Below are 20,516 nucleotides of genomic sequence, written 5' to 3'. Positions count from 1 at the left end.
TGTATTAATGATGAGCCAAGCACTGAAAGTAATGAATATTACCATCAGAGAATGTGTCATGATACTTGTACATGCTAATTCATGTGTAGCATCCATTTCAAGCTTCTGATAGCTTGTAAGGCTTTGACATGGCTGCTGTTTCTTTTCTGTGTATCTACACAAGCTTGCACCAATCAAACTCTCACGGTATGGGGAGGATCTCCTGTTCCATCTGTACTATACACATGGCGGTGATGTCCTACAGCTGGCTGCAGCAGCAGAACTGTGAGTAGATAATTAAATGCATCCATATGATCATAGTTTCCTGTTTAGTCTATTCTCCTTTTTGCCAAGTTATTACTACCTTTGAACATTCATTTAGGTGAGGTTTTGACACGGCTGAACCAGCTGATTTTGCTACAATGTGCATTTCTCATAGACACCTCCCTGAGTATACTCAGGACTCATCCTTAATGGGTTAACCACATATGACACATGAGCTTGACTATTGACCTTTTCTCCTTGAGTGATTTTGCTCAAAATCTAATCATCCCATCTACATCCCAAGTAGACACTTGTCGACAGCCCTGGTGCTGTTAGAGTCCGTAAAGTCAATATCAAGACAAAAATTCTTTTGAGCGAAGCAAGCCAGATATACCAAGGTGCTTGCGCCAAATACCTCTGGACACTTGACCCGAATTATGCAAGTCGCTGGCACCAAAACAAAACAAAAAATCAGATTTTCATTTAGTTACTGATAAAAATGTGCCTTTTTCTTTTTCTATTCTGGCTGATTGAAAACTATAGGGTTTGATCACCCACCAGCTCAAATTTCAAGGTGTCACCTTTCCCAGATAAGTGTTATATATTTGATCATTTGTAGGCATCTTTTCTGGCTCGTCTATTTTTATTTTCATTAATGATGAATCAACATTTTCTCTTTTCTGTACTTTGAATATGCAGTAGTTCAAAGCACAAAAAAAAAAAATCGAGTACAAAACTCTTTTGCTACAGATCCTAGAAAGTCACCAGTGCTGTCTCAAGACACAACTTTTTATACCCCCACCCACACATAGTGTGTGTAGGGGGGTACATAGGAATCACCCTGAGGTCGGGTGGCCGGTCGGTCGGTCGGTCGGTCGGTCGGTCGGTCCGTTGCAAAATCTTGTGGGTCGAACTCCTCTCTCATTTTTTGAGCAATTGACCCCAAATTTGGCATGTGTGACCGCTATCAAGGGTAGATGTGCAAGACGCCTTTTTCGTTAGTATCGCGTAATGCATTGCCATGGCAACGGCATATTTTCGTAAAAACTTGTGGATCAAACTACTCTCTCATTTTTTGAGCAATTATCCCCAAATTTAGCATGTGTGACTGCTATCAAAGGGAGAAGTGCAAGACACCTATTTCGTTAGTATTGCATAATGAGTTGCCATGGCAACGGCAAATTTTTAAAAAATCTAACAAAATGTGGATCGAACTCCTCTCTTTTTTTGAGCAATTGACCCCAAATTTGACATGTGTGACTGCTGTCAAAGGTAGATGTGCAAGACACCTTTTTCATTAGTATCGCATAATGCGTTGCCATGGCAACGGCATATTTTCATAAAAACTTGCGGATTGAACAACTTTCTTATTTTTTTGGCTATTAACTTCAAATTATATTTGGCATGTGTGACCACTATCACAGGCAGATGTGCAAGAGATCTTTTTCATGAGTATATCATAATGCGTTGCCATGGCAACGGAAGATTTATTCTTACAAAATGTTGATTGCTCTACTCTCTTAGTTTTATAGCAATTCAGTTTGAATTTGAGATATGTGATCAATGTAATGTATATTTGTGCAAAACACAATTGATGTGTGTGGTAATGAATCTGTTGCCATGGCAACAGTATTTTTTTTTTACCAATCACACAAAAATGTGTGGATTAGCCCTACTCCTTCAGTTTTCAAGCATTTGGCTTAAAAATTGGCACATGTGACCACTATTGTATGTAGATGTGCATACTTACTCTTTCGTCATTGTTGATCAATGTGTTGCCATGGCAACAGCATAGTTTGAATGAAAATCATACAAAAATATTGTGGATTCAGTTAACTCCCTCAGTCTTAGAGCATTTGACTTGAAATTTGGCACACATGACCACTATAGTATAGTGGAGCGGCATAGCCGAACAATTGTGCATTTTGTGATAAAAGCACCAAATTTCGTACACAGGTTGACAATCACGTTTAGATTAAATTTAGATATTGGGCCATCGTAAATAGCGCCCTCAACGTCCATGGCAGCCATTTTTCAAAATGGCTGCCATTAATGCTATGTTTTCGTAAAATTTGCTAATTTTTGGAGAGAAAGTCAATACTATTTTGGTTACAAATGGGAAATTACATTCGAAATATATCTAGATATCTGGCCATCGGAAATAGCGCCCTCAACGGCCATGGCAGCCATTTTTCAAAATGGCCACCATAAATGTCATTTTTTCAAAATATTTGCTAACTTCAGAAGGGAAAGCCAGTAAGGTTTTGCAAACAAGTAGGAAATTACATTCAAAATGAATTTAAATATTTGGCCATTGTTAATTGCGCCCTCAACGTCCATCTGTCTAATAATGTGCCACTTCTTCGATGATTTTGAAAATTTCAGATGGGAAAAGTTAATAAAATTTTGCTCATAAATGTTGATTACATTCAAAATAAATCTAGGTATTTGGCCATCGGAAATTGCGCCCTCAACGCCCATGGTAGCCATTTTTTTTCAAAATGGCCACCATAAATGCCATTTTTTTGTTTAAAAAATGCAGATTTTTGAAGGGAAAGCCATTTTTTTTTCTTTTTTGCAAACAAGTGGGAAATTACATCCAAAATAAATCCAGATATTGGGCAATTAAAAATTGTGCTCTCAATGGCTATGGCAATCATTTTTTTTCTTAATGAGCACCAAAGGTGTCACTTTTTCATTTAAAAAAATGCTAATTTAAAAAGGAAAAGTCAATGAAATTTTGGTTTTAAATGGGAAATGATATTTAAAACAAATCTCGATATTGGGCCTTCGGAAATTGCGCCCTCAACGGTCATGACAGCCATTTTTCAAAATGGCCACCATAAATGCTATATTTTCGAAAAGATTTACTGAATCAGAAGGGAAATCCAACGAGATTTTGCAAACAGGTGGGAAATTACATTGAAAAGTAAACTTATTGGGCCATTGCAAATTGCCCCCTCAAGGGCCATTCCAGCCATTTTTCAAAATGGCCACCATGAATTTTTTTTTCATAAAGTGTTGCAGACGTCAATCAGAGTTTCCACAAAGGTGAATAATTACATTCAAACTGAGTGTGATAATAGGCCATCCAAAAGTGCACCCTCAACAGCCATAGCAGCCAAGTTTCAAAACAGCTGCCATGGATGCCCCCTTTTGTTTGCAAAAATTTGCTGAAGTCAGAAGGAAAAGTCAATAAGACTTTGCAAACAAGTTGAAAATTATGCTCAAAAATAAATTTAAGTATAAGGTCTTCTTAGAAGGCGCCCTCAAGGGTCATGCTGACCGCCATGGATGTCTGCTTCTTTTTTCTTTTTCTTTTTGATAGAAAAAAGAAGAGTGTTTTGTAGCCATTTTGACAAATAGCTGAAATAGCCATTAAGAACACAGCTTATGATGGCTTAATGTCTAAACTTCTTTGTTTGTAATTGTCAACTTGCGAAAAAAAAAATGTTTATTGTCTTCTTCCGGCATTAGGACATCTTAATAAAAAAAAAGGCATCTATGACAGCCATTTTTGAAAATGGCTGCAATTGCCGTTATAAGCAATTTTTTTCTTCTTGAAAATTTGTGAAGGAACAATTTCTAGAGTTAATGCAATCCAGATTGTTTGATTTTAAACATGATTTTTCAATTTATGTACACATTTGCTGACTTTTCTTTCAGAAATTACCATTTTTTAAAAACAAAATTATGACAATGGCGGCCATGGCCGTTGAGGGCAGTATTATAGTAATCTAATACAAATATTTATTTCAAACAAATTTAAATTGTGTGCAAAATCGTATTGACTCATCCTTTGGTGAAATCAAGAAATGAAAAACAATGGAATCCATGGTGGCCATTTTTTTAAAATGGCTGCAATGGCCATTGAGGGCGCTATTTACAATAATGTCATACATATAGGCGCAAGATTTATTTCAAAGGAAATTTTTGAATTGAGTGCAAGATCTTATTGACTTTTCCTTCTGGAATTAGTAAGTATCAGAGAAAAAGGTGGTATTTACGGCAGCCAATTTTAAACATGGCTGCCATTGGCATTGAGGGCACAATTTGCAGTGGCCCAACATCTAAATTTTATTTTAATTGTTATATTCCAGTCGTTTACAAGATCTTATTGATTTTCCTTTCTGAAATTTCTGAAAATTTTTATGAAAAACGGCATTTATGGCGGCCATTTTGAAAAAAATGGCTGCTATGGCCGTTGAGGGCGCTATTTACGGTGGCCCAATATCTAAATTTATTTTAAATGTTATTTCCCACTCGTCTGCAAAATCTTCTTGATTTTCCCTTCTGAAATTTGTAATTTTTTAGTAAAAATGGCATTTTATGGTGGCCATTTTGAAAAATGGCTGCCATGGCCGCTGAGGGCGCTATTTACAATGGCCCAATATCTGAATTTATTTCAAATGTCATTGTCAACATGTGTGCGAAATTTGGTGCTTTTATCATAAAATGCACAATTCCTCTATTTTTTCAAGCTATTCCGCTCCACTAAGTATATAGATGTGCAATTTTAATCTTTCGTGAGTCGTGAGCAATGCGTTGCCATGGTAACAGCTTTTTACCAAAAAAAACATACAAAAATATTATGGATTCAGCTAACTTCCTTTAGTCTTCGAGCATTTAGCTAGAAATTTGGCACACATGACCACTGTGGTACGTAGATGTGCAAAGGTAATCTTTCGTCAGTGGTGACCAATGCGTTGCCATGGTAATGGCATATTTTGAATGGAAATCATACAAAAATATTGTGGATTCAGTTAAGTCCCTCTTTGAGCATTTGGCTTGAAATTTGGCACATGCAACCACTATAGCATATAGATGTGCAAACTTAATCTTTCGTCAGTGGTCAACAATGGGTTGCCATGGTAACAGCAGCTTTTCACTAAAATGCATACAAAAATATTGTGGATTCAGGTAACTACCTCAGTCTTTGAGCATTTAGCTTGAAATTTGGCACATGTGATCACTATAGTACGTAGATGAGCATACATAGTCTTTGGTCATTGTTGATCAATGTATTGCCATGGTAACAGTATATTTTGAATGAAAATCATGCAAAAATATTGTGGATTCAGTTATCTCCCTCAGTCTTTGAGCATTTGGCTTGAAATTTGGCACATGTGACCACTATAGCATACAGATGTTCAAACTTAATCTGTCATTATTGTTGAACAATGCGTTGCCATGGTAACAACATTTCTTCACCAAAAAGCGTTTGGATTCCGCCAACTCCCTTGGTCTTTGAGCATTTAGCTTGAAATTTGGCACACCTGACCGCTATGGTACGTAGATGTGCCAACTTAACCTTTCGTCATTGTTAATCATTGTGTTGCCATGGTAACAGCATAGTTTGAATGAAAATCATATAAAAATATTGTGGATTCAGGTATCTCCCTCAGTCTTTGAGCATTTGGCTTGAAATTTGGCACATGCAACCATTGTAGTACACAGATATGCAAGCTTTGTATTTCATCATTGTTGAACAATGTATTGCCATGGTAACAGTGCATTTTGAATGAAAATCATAGAAACATTTCGATTAGATCCTAACTCTATCTCTTTAGAGCATTTTGGCTTCATATTTGGCACATGTTACCTCTACATTACCTAGATGTGCAAAAACTCTTTTGTCAGTGTGGAAAATGTGTTGCCATGACCAACAGTATATTTTGAATGAAAATGATACACTAATATTGTGAATTCAACTAAGCCCCTCATCCTGTTAGCGTTTGGCTTGAAATTTGGCACATGTGACGGCAATGATATATAGTTGTGCAAACTTCATTTTTTTCTTAATATCCAACATTGTGTTGCCATGGTTACACAATTTTTAATAAAAACCATAGAAATCGTCAGTTTATTTATCTTGCTCACTCAGTTTTTGAGCACTTGACTTGAGATGTGGGACATTTGACTAACAGTGAGCAATACATTTATTTACTGTTGGACAGTGCATTGCCATGGTATTTTTTTTTTCATTAATAAGTTAAAAAAAAAAAAAAAATCCTGGTCGAGCTAATTACCTCAGTTGTGGGTGGGGGTATATTAATCACAATATGTGATAGTTCTAGTTTTGGAATGATTAGGTACTCCACCTACACAGGTAATAAAGACTGCTATGACAAAACAAGATATGAAACTCGTCACTTAAAGACGGGCTGCCTCTGCAAGGGGCTGCTCCTTATACGGTCAACAGCCCTTGGAGGCATCGCATTGCACTCCTTCGTCTTATGAAGGTGTTGCGTGCTTGTACCTTCTGGGTTTAGACCAGTGGGAGCAGGCGTGGCTGCTGGGGGAATGTGCTGAGGCTGGTTGAGGTTAAGATTCATGATTGTACAGTATTCCTTTGGTATTCAGTATTGCTGTGATATGTATGCTTGCCCTTAACAGATTTTTACAGAATATTGTATACTCAAATTGTTTCATTGAATTACATTTAATTTGATAAATTTGCCTGTTTGTTCCACTCCCCTATAGTTGTTTATGGTGTGTCTGGGTCCCTTTCTTTTGGATGTTCTTTTCTTGTCCTTTATCATTGCATATCTGGGTTTTTTTTTATGTGATTCGCAATCTGTGATACAATGACGTACAGCTTTAGCATTGTAAATTCAGTAATGGATCAGCCTTGAAAGGCCAATGGCCTACTGCTGATTTCCACCACCATTTAATACTCAAATTGTTTTGTCGATCTCCATCACACATTTTTTAATTATGACTATGTACTTACCTGAAATAATTTTGGTTTGTATATGTATATTTTGATTGATTGTCTCTCTGTATGTTTTTTTTTTTTAAACTGAATATGTGGAAATAAACTTGAATTGTTCGGTGACGCAGGGGGGTAATCAGATATTGGTTGCCCGTGATCGACACATCTTTAAGCCGTTAAGAACTAGTCTGAGTATACTAAGGCAAGTGTCAAGATCGGAAATGCATGTTGTAGCAAAATCAGTCCATCCTCAATGTGTTAAAAGGGGAGAGGTAAAAATCGAAGCAGGACTAAGTATGGTGTAATTAATCTCAAAGCAATCACACCCTTACTGAGGCAAACCTCAATTTGGACTCTCATTTCCATGAAAAAGGAAGTAATGTTAGGACCGAAAGTATGTTCATGTAGTCAAGTTCCTGTGTACAGTACTCAATAATGGAAGCGTCAAAAGGAAATAATGAAATTCTGTTCATGAAAAAAAACACCAACAGAATTTCGTTTAAGAGTTACGACACAACACATTCCCGTTTAATTCATTATAAGCATTGGGGGCTGGTAGGTGAATTTGTTATGTTCTTTGGAAGCATTCATGCATGACATAGATTCTGTTGAAATTGTTAAGAATTCCCTACGCTTTTGAAATTGTAATCTCAACTGCCTATAGAATATACAAAAGTGTCAATAACCATAAGAAAATGAAAAGCAAAAATGTTAAATGCATTGGGAGTTCTGACGCTTTACCTATCTGAAAAAAACAAGAATCTGTTAAAGATCGTTAAAACCATCGGCAATTGAAAGTAAATTCTTGGAATGTGCATTAAATTTGTTGTAAGAGAGCTGCACATGTATTTCTGTATTTTCAGAATACCAACACAACTTTAGTTGATCCTGACATGCAGTTCATGTAATCTTGGCGATTTTCCCTCAATACCTGTTAGATGGAGAATTTCATAACCGTGTTCATTATAAGTGAATTTTGTACCATAGACTTCAATGGCGATAATTTTGAGGTAAGAAGTTTTACTTCGTTATAACGAAATTTCGTTATAACTCTGTTCGCTGTAATGGGAGTGCACTGTAACTAATGTTAAGTATTGTAGAATATACAAAATGTGAACACTAGTTGTAGTAAAAATGTTTCTAGACTAAACCATCTACAGTTATGGTTGAGTGAGAAAATAGTGATATTTCCATATATTTTAGGCTTTAATGCAAAATTTTTACATGGTAGGATGTTCTGTGATACAAATGACCTACACATGTGCATCAAATGTGATATCTCGAACATTTTCAAAATTACTGCTCCCAATGATAAACAGTACCTTTAACAGACAGTTACGTCTATATACGACCCTGCAGATGATGCCTGGGCCCCGTTTTATCAAGATAAAGTTAGCATCGATTGTGAAATCAACTATAACTTTGATCAACTTAAAGTCGGCTATAACTTTCAATCAACTTTAAGTTTCCATTTTACGAAGAGACTTAATAGTCGATTATAGTTAAAGCTGATCACCGTGACTTAATTATTGATGTAGTCAAAGCAAAAAACACAGGACGAGGCTGGTTTCTGGTACTGTCTGCTTAAAAATAATGCAATGCATAAAGCAAAACAAACAAAAAAAACATGAATGTACATGATTGTTTGCCACGGCCACCGAAGCATAGTCTGCTAGTGCGCCGCAGTACTTTAGCGCTACAGTTGCTGAATTAGAAGTATGTTTGCAACAGAACCGCAAAATATGCCGTTTGCATTGTATTGACGAAAGTAGGTCGATAGATCCAGCACATTTTGAGCTCAACGAAAATCTGCATACGCGTGTACCTTGAAGATCCTGCACACTCCATGGTACTTCGTAGGATCTTAGATCTAACGTTGGTATTCATTGACATGGATAATCTGACACAGAGGATTTCTGCAGTGGGACTGTCCAAGGTGAAGGTCGTGTATGCATTGTTTCAAGTCTTGTGTGTTACGTGTAGGATCGGCTTTGTAAAGAATAGATCGCGAGTCTACATGTCGAAATTCTAGACCTAGTAGACGCTCTAGTCTACAGTGTTACGGTAAAACCAAACTAATAACACAAACAATATTTCCATCTGTTTTGTATTTCTGTGGAAGCATTTCTCTGACTGCTGTAAAATTTTGTAGGCATGTAACATGACCAACTGATCATATATGAGAACATCAAGCTATTTTATGGCCATTTTTGTTATGCAAATTAGTTTTAAGTATAAAAGCTAAATAAGAAGGTGGAGATGGCCCTTAGAACACCTATTGTCATGCTAAAAATGCTACAGTTGTATTCATTTGTGTCAAAGTACTCTTGCTAAATAATGTATACGGTTACCAAACTTTAGGGTTTCTGAGACGAACACTGAACTAGGGCTTTCTGTAGCTCAGTCGGTAGAGCACTGGGCTAGCAATCCGATGGTCTCAGGTTCGAATCCCAATGGAATCCCATTTTCTTTGCTCAATTTTCCACTAATGAATAATATTCATTTCTGGTCAGTTTTTCCATTTGCATTTGTTACGTACTCAAAAACCTGCATTATTTCAGTGATCCTCGCATTTATTCCCAAGTTGAATTATCCTTAGGGTTTATTCCAGGTTCAAGTGTGTACAAGTGTGTCACACACAAACACACCACTATAGCTTCTGACCATTCAAGCATTGAGAATTTAGGGTTTCTGGGACGAACACTGAACTAGGGCTTTCTATAGCTCAGTCGGTAGAGCACCGGACTAGCAATCCAGAGGTCTCGGTTTGAATCCCGATGGAATCCCATTTCTTTGCTCAATTTTCCACTAATAAATAATATTTATTTCTGGTCAGTTTTTCTTTGTGCGTTTGTTACATCCTCAAAAAGCTGCATCACTTCAGTGATCCCTCGCATTTATCCCCAAGTTGAATTATCCTTTGGGTTTATGCCAGGTTCAAGTGTGTACGTGTGTGTCACATACAAGCACACTGCTATAGCTTCTGATCATTTGAGCATTGAGAATTTAGGGTTTCTGGGATGAACACTGAACTAGGGCTTCCTATAGCTCAGTCAGGAGAGCACCGGGTTAGCAGTCCGGAGGTCTTGGGTTCAAATAATACATTAATAATACATTACATTTGTAATGCGCTTAATACAATGTTTCTAAGCGCATAGAGAAAGGGTGAAAGGAGAGATGAAAAATGAGGGAAAACAGACATATCAAAACACAAGTAAGAATAACATGACATAAATCAATGTGTACCAGTCATTAAACACATACAATAATTGAATTACACTCAGCACATTAACTTAGGGAAGCAATCAGTATGGGAAAAGATGGGTTTTAAGAAGTGCCTTAAATGATTCTACTGATGGGGCTTGTCGTATATGAATGGGTAGATTGTTCCAAAGCTTGGGTGCAATAACCGCGAATGAGCATTCTCCTTAGCGTGTCTTAGTGCGAGGTCCGGTTAACAGTTGAAGATGGGCAGTAGCATGGGAGCGCAGGCATCTAGAAGCAGAAGAAGTTGATAAGGATCAGAGAGAGATTAGGTTCTGTAGGTATGAAGGGGCTTGGTTATGAATAGCTTTGTAGACTAGGAGAAGTACTTTGAAGATAGCACGTTCCTTTATTGGCAACCAATGAAGTGACTGGATGATTGGGGTAATGTGTTCAAACTTCTTGGAACGTGTGACTACTCTGGCGGCGGTGTTCTGGATGCGTTGAAGGGGTGCAATATGGGATTGGGGTAAACCGGCTAGGAGACTGTTACAATAATCAAGGTGAGATGACACAAATGCATGGATAAGCTTTTCTGTGGCAGAAGCGTCGAGGTACTGCCGGATCCTGTTAATCCTAGCTATCCCCCACGAAGCTGTCCTGCACTTGTTGAGGATGTGCTGGGCAAGGGAGAGGTGCTTATCAAAGGTTACACCAAGATCTCGGACACACTCGGACTTCTGCACACAACCCGAAGATAGGTCCAGGGGAGGAACATCATCAAACCTCTGTCTGAATCTCGAAGATACGTGCAACAATTCAGTCTTCGCTTCATTGAGCTTCAGGTTGTTGACCGAGGACCAGGTCTTGACATCGCTCAAGTAATCTGTGAGTCTTCCTAGCATGGCATCACTTCTGTCATCGACATCAGCTCTCATAACGAGATAAAGTTGGATATCATCCGCATACATGGCGTGCTGTATACCATGACGTGAACTGATTATATGACAAAGAGGGCCAGTGTAGACGGTGAAGAGCAGAGGGCCAACAACTGACCCCTGTGAAACCCCCCAACGGAGAGGGAAGGATTGTGACAGTGACCCTCTCACTATAACTCTCTGAAGACGACCAGTGAGATAGGACTTTATCCACGCAACTGCAGATCCCTGTATGCCGTAGCAGTATTTGAGCCGATTGAAGAGAGTCATGTGGTCCAGGCAGTCAAAAGCAGATGAAAAGTCTAACAGGACTAGGCAGGCTTTCAGTCCATTGTCAGCTGCTAGTGGAAGGTCATTGGCAACCTTTAACAAGGCTGTCTCAGTTGAGTGATGGTGCCGATATGCAGACTGGTTTACCAGGAATAAGTCATTGGACTCCAGATAAGACCTGAGCTGTATAGAAACGAACCTCTCCAATACCTTGCCAAGGAAAGGAAGGTTGGCAATAGGTCTGTAGTTCTTCAAGTCGTTCCTGTCAAGAGATGACTTCTTCAAAAGGGGCGTGATAAGACAGGTCTTAAACGCTTCAGGAACCTCACCAGACGTCAGGGAGAGGTTAATTGTTGATGTAATGATAAGGCAGAAGGTCATCAATGCAATCGTTTACGAGCCACGATGGTACCGGATCCAGGCTACCTGATTTAGGCTTGAGAGAGACAATAAGTTTCTTCACTTGACTGAAGGAGAGTGGTGCAAATGCTAAAAGACATTTGTCCGTACCCAGTTGAGACACTCTATTTGCTCCAGAAGAAAACTGTGGATTTGCTTGAGATGTCTGAAATCCCATCACGATACTGGCAATCCTAAGTAACTTCCAAATTCATTGGCCAATGCTACAACAGACCGGTGTTCAGGGAGGACAGTTTCCTGGCTGGAAGGAGAAGTAAGTCTCTTGACAATGTGAAAAAGCTCTCTGGTGTCAGCTTCAGCGATCTCAGTAGTCCAATGTTTGGATTTGGCTTCATGGAGGGTATTGTAATAAGACAGACACTCTTTCTGGTATAGTTGTTTGTCGATTGAGAGGCCTGAACTTAACATCCGTCGTTCTGCACGACACCTGACTCTCTTGGCTTCTCTCAACTCTTCAGTGTACCAGGGAGCGGACGGTCGAACTGTGATAGTCTTTCTCATCAACGGGGCATGTTTGTTGATGAGCTGAATCAGAGTATCATTATACACATTGACTGCTTCAGTAGAGTCCTTTGGCATTGCCGTAGTTACAGGAGAATTCCAAATGTCTTGTGTAAAGGATGCAAAGTCAATGTTCCGAAGTTTCCTGTACTGCACAAGTTTCTTTGTGTTTGTTGGAACGGCAAGGTTGATGTCAGCAACAATAGCCGAATGATCAGATGGAAGTCCAGGCAGAATGCAAACAGTTGAGATGATATCGTCTAGTCTTCTTGACAAGATCAAGTCCAACGTGTGGCCAGCCCGATGGGTCGGTCTGTTCACATGTTGACAGAAACCCAGTGAGTCGATGGAGTTCATGAAGCTCATGGTTTGGATGTCGTGCTCACGATCAATGTGGATGTTAAAATCGCCAAGGATGAGGGGCACATTGTCCGATATTGCCGCAGACTCAAGAAGGGAAAGAAACTCCTGCAGGCACATCCTGTATGTAAACTTGTTGCTTGCAGAAGGCGGGGGTCTGTATACTGCATAGCATCTCAAGACTGAAGCTGGGGAGAACCGGATCGTAACATCCATGAGCTCAAAAGTGGCATATTCAGCCTTACTATTCAGAGTCACCTTGGCTGAAGCGCGATACACAATGCAGATTCCACCTCCTTTTGAGCCAAAACGAGGACAGTGCAGCAAATCATAATTAGGAAGTGTTGATTTAATATCACCAATGGCAAAGTCATCCCCCTGGTCTCCTGTTAACCAAGATTCGGTCGGGACAAGGACATCAAGTTGTTTATCCAGTATCAAATCGCATATGCATACATGTAGTCTTATTTGTCATGGAACGGGCATTCCAAAGTCCAATATATGAACAATGCCTCACGTTAGTATTTAGGTGAAATCGGATGGGAGCTTGTTGACTGATCTGACAATCAATTTGATCACCGGAACAATCATCACTCCAAACTGCTTTAACACAGCGAATAGCAACCTCTCTATCCGTGTGTCCGCTCCGGTTACCCCTTTTCCCACGTCGTGTACGTTGCCTCCGAGCAATACCAAGTGATGAGATGGTCTTCCATACCTGAGAAGGGAGTCTATTGTGACTAGCATGCAGAAAGGGAGGCTGCAGTTTGAAGAGGGCACCTGCATCAAACTGAATTCTCCCCCTTGCTCATAGTACAGACGACTGGTTAACATCTCCATCAAGGTCATCTCCAGTTACTGGGCTGGGATTAGGATCTACATCACCAGCTTGAAGAATCAAGAGTCATAACGTAGCTGAGGAGTTAGCATAGTAAGGTGTTGGCTTTCCACCATATTTGTGATTTAAAGTCTCAGCAAATACAGGTACACTAAGTTGGATGCTCCATTCACAAAGCAAAACACCACAATCACAAAAACCAAGTGCAGCCAACACAAGGAGTGTCCACTTCAGTAGATCCATTGTTGTTGCAGCTGATATTGTTACAAACAATTGCAGGATTACAGCTGGGAGTTTGGCATGGCAGTCTTGGCATGAGTGAGTGAATCACTATACATATACTAGCATGTACATGTAATGGCTACCACTGCTGGAGTCTGGAGAGTCTGATGCAGAAAATCGAACTGCAATGTCTTCCAAAGCAATTCACCAATAAAAGCGTATGTTGTCCTCCTGAATCCTGATATGTCAAACTAATAACTGGTGCATAAAGTGTGAAGAAACAACTCACAAATACGTAGAAATTAGACGCAAGATGGGAGCACAGCATGAAGAGCTGCTGCAAGAGCGCTGCACTCTATATCTGAATCCCGATTTAATCCCATTTTCTTTGCTCAATTTTCCACTAGTTACCAAACTTGTAACACTGTCTCATACAGTACCCACACACTTGCACATGCAAGTCCTCTTTTGTTTGTATTCCAGGAACTGTTGTTGCATATGTGCTCTAAATTTGTGTGCTCATAGAACTTGATGAGACAATCATGTCTTAAGATAACTTCAAGTCTACATGTGGCACCCTTGATTGAACTAGTAAGAATGAAAATTGACATGTTAAAGGGAGTAATTTCATTTATTCTGATAACACCATACTTTTCTAAGTGTTCTGCTATGATTTGTGATTATCCAGTTTCAAAGATTCCATGTATCACCTCACAAACTCAGTTACATCTAGTTTGTTATTTCTCTCTGTAAGATTTTGCAATAAGGAAATCTCAAAGACAATCTTCCGTCTGCCCATAATCAGTTTTGTGGACAGCATAACTTAAAAACCATATGAGGTGTCCTCATGAACATTGGCATATATATGTTTATGTTAGTGGACAAACATGTGCCTATCAACTTTTGGGTGCACATGCCCAAGGTCAAAGGTGATTATATAAAGAAGTGTAGGCCAGAGAGTCCACCGTCTAAGGGCAAGGGCCAAAGTAAAAATGCTCAAATACCTGAATGCTCTCTCAAACAATTAGCCATCCATCTAAATTAAACCTAGTTTAAGAGAAGTAAACACTCAACACATTTGTGACAAACATGTCATTTCATTTTTTTATTTTTGCCAATAACATGAAACTGTCATCTCACATTGTCAAGACATACTCTAGACCTATTGGGAAAAACCATGTGATATGGCAGAGGCGTACCAGTTGTCATAGCAACATTTCTAGTGGGTATTCATCTTAGGCTGTTTCAGTAATTTGAGCTCAAATTTTCTGTCAAATTTTGAAATGTTGTAAATGAGACATTTCTCCTTTTGAAATGTTACCTCTTTTCTGTCATTTTGATGACATCATAGTGAAATATTCTCTTAACCCTGAAAGGGCTGAAAAAAAAGTTGAATCAACCCCCCGCCCTCGGCATTTTCCGCGACCATTCTGCCGCGTGAATTTTTTTGACCGCGCCGCTCGCTGACTTTTTACTTTCAAGTCTCGCACATCTTATGACACCATTTTTGCAAAAATCGGATGTACCATTACGACGCTGCAAAACCTTTTAGACATAGGGGGGAGGGTTGAATCATCCCTCCCCGGGCCACAGAACAGGCCAAAAAGCCCGGCCTGGTTAGGGTTGAATTAGAGAAGTCAAAAGATTTTTAGCTCAAATGAGCTACAAATTGCGACCGCTCTTCGTCCAGCATCCATTATGTGTCATGCGTCATTCGTTGTGTGTAAACTTTTTACATTTTTATCTTTTCCTTTGAAACTCCATGACTGATTTTAACCAAATTTGGCAGGTACCATCCCTAGGGGGATAAGATCTCAATTTGTTCAAATGGGCACCCTAACCCTTCCCCCCCCCCCCCCCCCGCAAAAAAACAAAACAAAACAAAACAAAATTAAGGAATCTTAAAATGTCCTCTTATAAAAGTCTTCTTCTCTAGAACCAGAATTGATAGAGCTAAGTTGATACTTGATACTGTAATCCCTCTCGCAGCTCCAAGAAGCTATACTGGGATGAAACTACACATATGATATTATGAATTTTTACATTGATGACTGTGATTTCAAGTTTCAATGGCAGAATCAGAGGTGCCCCCTTGGGACCCAGGGGAGGGGATGGGAAGGGTCCTAATTCAATTCATTTCAATTCAAGTGAAATCCCAATGGGGGCCTAAATTGTACGTTTTCATTGTCTTCTTGAAAGCCCCACTGTTGATTTTCAATAAACTTGGCACATAGCATCCCTAGGGGATAGGATCTAAATGTGTTTGATTGGGCACCATGCTTCCCTTGCGGGCCCCTGGGGGCCCAACCAACCCCGCCCTCAAAAATAAATGAATAAATCAATCAAAATGAATACAAACGAGATATGAAATTCATCACACTGAAGACGAGTTAGATGATACGCTGGTGGTCATCAGATGTCGGTCATCCGTGATCGACAAAGAAAGGAATGTGATACAGCGCCTTGAAGTTATATAGAGATATGTTGTTAAATTTTTTTTTTGGACCTACATTATTCAGATCACATTGTTTTTTTCTGTCCCACAGACTTATTGGAAATTCTGTGCGTTTGCGACTAAGTCGATTTACAGGCTTTTTGAGTACGTACAGTGCATTTACCAAGTGTTCCTCGACACGAACATATTAAGCATGACAATTAAGTGTTTTAATAACCATCTTGACTTTAACATTGGCCTTTTAAAATATGACCTTTGACCCTTATTTACATAACCAATATGACTACCTCTAATCTTGCTATGATTAGTTGAGAGAGCTCTTACAGCTATATGCAAGCCTGTGAGATTTACCAGCAGTAAAAGCAATGAAGCCTCCAATACAAAACAAAGGAATATAGAGCGAGTGTTTGGGTTTACATGACAATGTGATTTATACCTGGAAGAAAATGGTATTACCTCAATTAAAGAAAAAAAGGCAAAAGAAAAACTATTCTTGAAAAAGGCAAAAGAAAAACTATTCTTGCTTTGCATCCTATGAGGTTAATTACTGGAAACTTCACGGGCCCAAACGTACGGCTACGGCGAAAGAGACAGCACCTTTAACCATGTTACTATAGGTCTCCTCCAACCAAGAGTATTGAACGTAAGCTTAATGATATAATATATAATAGTAATAAGGTCTTATTTACCCAGGCTAGCCTCTTCAGTGTCACCACTGCTCTACCAGAGGGCCCTGCAATTATTATTACCCTATGGTTGCCAGGTACCTATTTAATACACCTGGGTCGAGAGGGACATGGTGGGTAAAAGCATCTTGTCCAAGGACATAAGCACTGGGCGGGATTGAACTCGAGTCCTCCTATTGGGAGTCGGGAGTGTTATCCACTATGCCACAGTGCCCCCACTTAATAAGCTTAAACGTGAATGATAATTTATGACGATCACCCGTGATCAACACATATTCAAGGGGGACAGTTAGAAGTGGAAGTAGTGCTAAGCATATTGTCTCATTAATTCCAAATCAATGACGCCCTTACATATAGGCATACCATAATTTCGCATCTAAAATCAATGGTGGGACTCATGCACCATTACTTGTATAGTGCATAAACTTTGCTTTATAAGCTCTGAGTGAAACGTGTCATAACATGATTCTGTAACTCCATCAGCAGTGATTGACTTAATAAAGAAGAAAGATATATCAAAGTGAATGCTTGGCACTTAACTGAGGGGGATTATAGCATGATACTCGGTTCTATACTGCCCAGATGCCAACAACACCCATCACCCATCATAGAGAAACAGGTATGACAAAAATAATGTTTTGCCTTTTCATAGGCAGAACGACACAGAATCCCTTCAAACACATTATACTTGGCAGGGTGTGGCATGAAAGAGCTCTTTACTGATGCTATTAAAACAGAGCATACCTTCCACTCATGTGGCATGAGATACCTCTATAGCAACATAAAGCCTGTCTACAACTCCGTTGGTCGAACAAATAACAACCTGAAATTTCAAAGTTATGAGCGAGACGCTATACACCTGGCCTAGCGTTAATTGATTCAGTTCTCATTCCCACTCAAGTTGGGTTATGTAAATGGAAACATTCACATCTGCAGTATAACAAAAAGAAACATAGCGAAAAGGGAAGAGAGAACAAGAGGGGGCAAAAGGAAAACAGCACAACTGCAATTTATAAAACCTTTTGTGTTACAAGTGAAGCAAAAATGTATTAGATGTTATCGCAGTGTTTTAGCATAAACAGACAAATAGACAGACAATGTCAAATTTAAAAACCATCAACTTAATGTAAGAGACTAAAAGCTAAACAAGATGCAGCAAAACCGTAACTTAAATTGCTGCTCTACTTCTAGGCCACGGAACACACACACACACACACACACACACACACACAAATGTTAGGGGGAAAAAAAACAACTTTAAATGTAACATTTTCGTATAAAAGAAAAAGAAAAGAAAATGTCCACGTCAGGATAACAAACTTGCCCGCATGAGCATGCACTGAATAGGTAAACGGGAATACGGTCTTGATGCAAATGATTGTCTCATTAATTCAAAAGCAATGATTCCTTTACCACCACCTTCTCACAACAATGACGGCTCTGTTATCAATGGTAGCACTCATACACATGTGATTGCATTGTGCACTAACTTCCCTTGTTCTAAACAACCAGTGAAAAGTGCCATAATATGATATTATTACAATTGTGTACTTCGATCAACAGTGATTAACTTTAAAGAAGAAAGATGTATCAAAGTGAACGCTTACCACATTACTCAGGGTTATCACAGCTTGATCCTGATCCTGTTCTATACTGCCCCAGATGCCAACACTACACATCACCTACGGCTACCAGTGAAACATCCATGATGAACTAAAAGCTTCGCCTTTTTCACGGCAAACGACACAGAATACCTTCATACACACTACACTTGGCAGGGTGTGGCACGAGATACCTCTATAGCAACATAAAGCTTGTCTACAACTCCGTTATTGGGTCGAACAATAACAACCTGAAATTTCAAAGAGATGAGCGAGACGCTATACACCTGGCCTAGAGTTAATTAATTAAGTTCTAATTCCTACTCATGTTGGTTTTATGTAAATGTATATATTCCCACCTACATTATAAAAAACACACAAATGTAGACAAAAGGGAAGAGAAAACAAAAGGTGGCAAGGGGAAAACTGCATAGGGGCAATTCATAATCTTGCATGTGACAAATGAAGCAAATGTATTAGATTTTCTAGAACTAAAATTATATATGAAATTCCATTCTCATGTAGTCTTACGAAATGTCATAGTGTTTCGGCATAAAATTTTTGTACACGCAATGGTGAATGTAAAAACCATCGACTTTATGTCAGCGAAGAAACTAACGTACAAGATGCAGTAAAACCTCAGCTTTCATTAAATGCAAATGGAATGCATTCCTTACCCTTTCCCGTACAGGTGAAATTCTTATGGTTTCTTACGGAACTTGCATACAAAATCAACAAGTGTCACAGTTTATGACATTTGTGTGTGTATGCATGTGTGTTTCAATATTTTTTCCAGGGTCATTTGACAACAGTCCCAGAGCAACATAACAGTACCCTTATTACGTGCAAGACAAGATGCCTGTTCGCGTGTTTGGATGTAAATTAATGAAAGTAAATCACATTCAAAAGTTTACCTGTGATGGTGCTATATCATAACTACTTTAAGATTTTTTTCTCCCTTTTCTTTCTCACTCTATAAGTTAAGTAGGCCTCATTAGATATCCTATCCGCCTGCTTAGAGTAATTTGTGATTTCTCTGTAACTATAATGTATGAAATTCAACAGATGAAAACGTTTTATATCGCAGCGATTCACCTCGAAGCGATTCACCTCGATTTGTAGCTTGTCTTTGAAAAAACAATTCTCAAAACGGTACATTTTTCATGAAATAGAATACAGTCAACTTCGGATACCTCGACGTCGGATAAGCCGAATATCACTTACCTCGGGGGCAAAATGAAAGTCCCGATTGTTCCTATGGAGTTTCCATGTATTAAAATTTACGTAGCTCGAAGAAAATAACTCCAAATTCGGCTACCTCGAAGTGAAATCTACTGTCCCGATTTTAATTAACTTATTGTTTTTCCCAGCATGTAGCTCAAATCGAAATTGCAAACATCACTCAGCAGCATCTCCAATTAAGCGCGCGTGGACAGCGAAGAAGACATGTCACAAATCTTTTCACACTTGACTGTATATTCCCAACCAGACTATTTTTGGCGCTTCATTAGTACGCACGCGTATGGCAAGTTATCTCTCTTTCCTGAGGATACTTTGGATTCAGCAGCGTTATGCTGCCGCCATCTCCGCCGCCGTCTCCGCCGCCACTGCGTCACATTCTTATGTGCACTCTAACGGCCGCAATCCTTGATAGATTTCTTTGAAATTTTGTATGGAGGTTCATATTGGTAATATCTCCACATCTATAACTGAGTTATGCTGCCCCCAGTGTTCCGTCTTTAAAGGGTAAAATGCCATATTTTTTGTGCATAGTCTGTGTGCGCTCTAGAGGTCACATTTATTAACGGATTTTGTTCAAATTTAGTATGGAGGTTTATCATGATGTAATCTACAAGCCTATAAATTTTGTATGTGCTGCCCCCCATGTTCCGTCTTTTATCGGGTCAAAGGTCATGTTGGTGGATGGTTTATGTGCGCTCTATAGGCTACATTTTGTAACAGATTTTGTTTAAATTTGGTACGAAGGACTACCATGATATGAGCTACAAGTCGAAAGATTTTAGATGTGCCACCTCCAGTATTATGTCTTTTGTAGGGTCAAA

General features: G+C 39.1%; 1 protein-coding gene across 3 annotated transcripts in view; it reads left to right on the top strand.

The window, feature by feature from the left end:
- The window catches only part of LOC139741811 (CCR4-NOT transcription complex subunit 2-like), a 244,380-nt gene that overhangs the window by 221,270 nt on the left and 2,594 nt on the right, over positions 1-20,516 (top strand). For all 3 annotated transcript variants that reach the window (XM_071652398.1, XM_071652396.1, XM_071652397.1), the window contains exon 14: positions 164-264. In XM_071652398.1, the coding sequence (XP_071508499.1) occupies positions 164-264 (101 nt within the window). The remainder of the gene's footprint in view (positions 1-163; positions 265-20,516) is intronic.

Source organism: Diadema antillarum, unplaced genomic scaffold, assembly GCF_040938485.1.
Source record: "Diadema antillarum isolate AM-2024a unplaced genomic scaffold, OU_Dant_1.0 seq00000955_RagTag, whole genome shotgun sequence".
NCBI classification, from domain to species: domain Eukaryota; kingdom Metazoa; phylum Echinodermata; class Echinoidea; order Diadematoida; family Diadematidae; genus Diadema; species Diadema antillarum.
The sequence above is the reverse complement of the archived record's forward strand: the minus strand, read 5'-3'. Positions and strand labels throughout refer to the sequence as shown.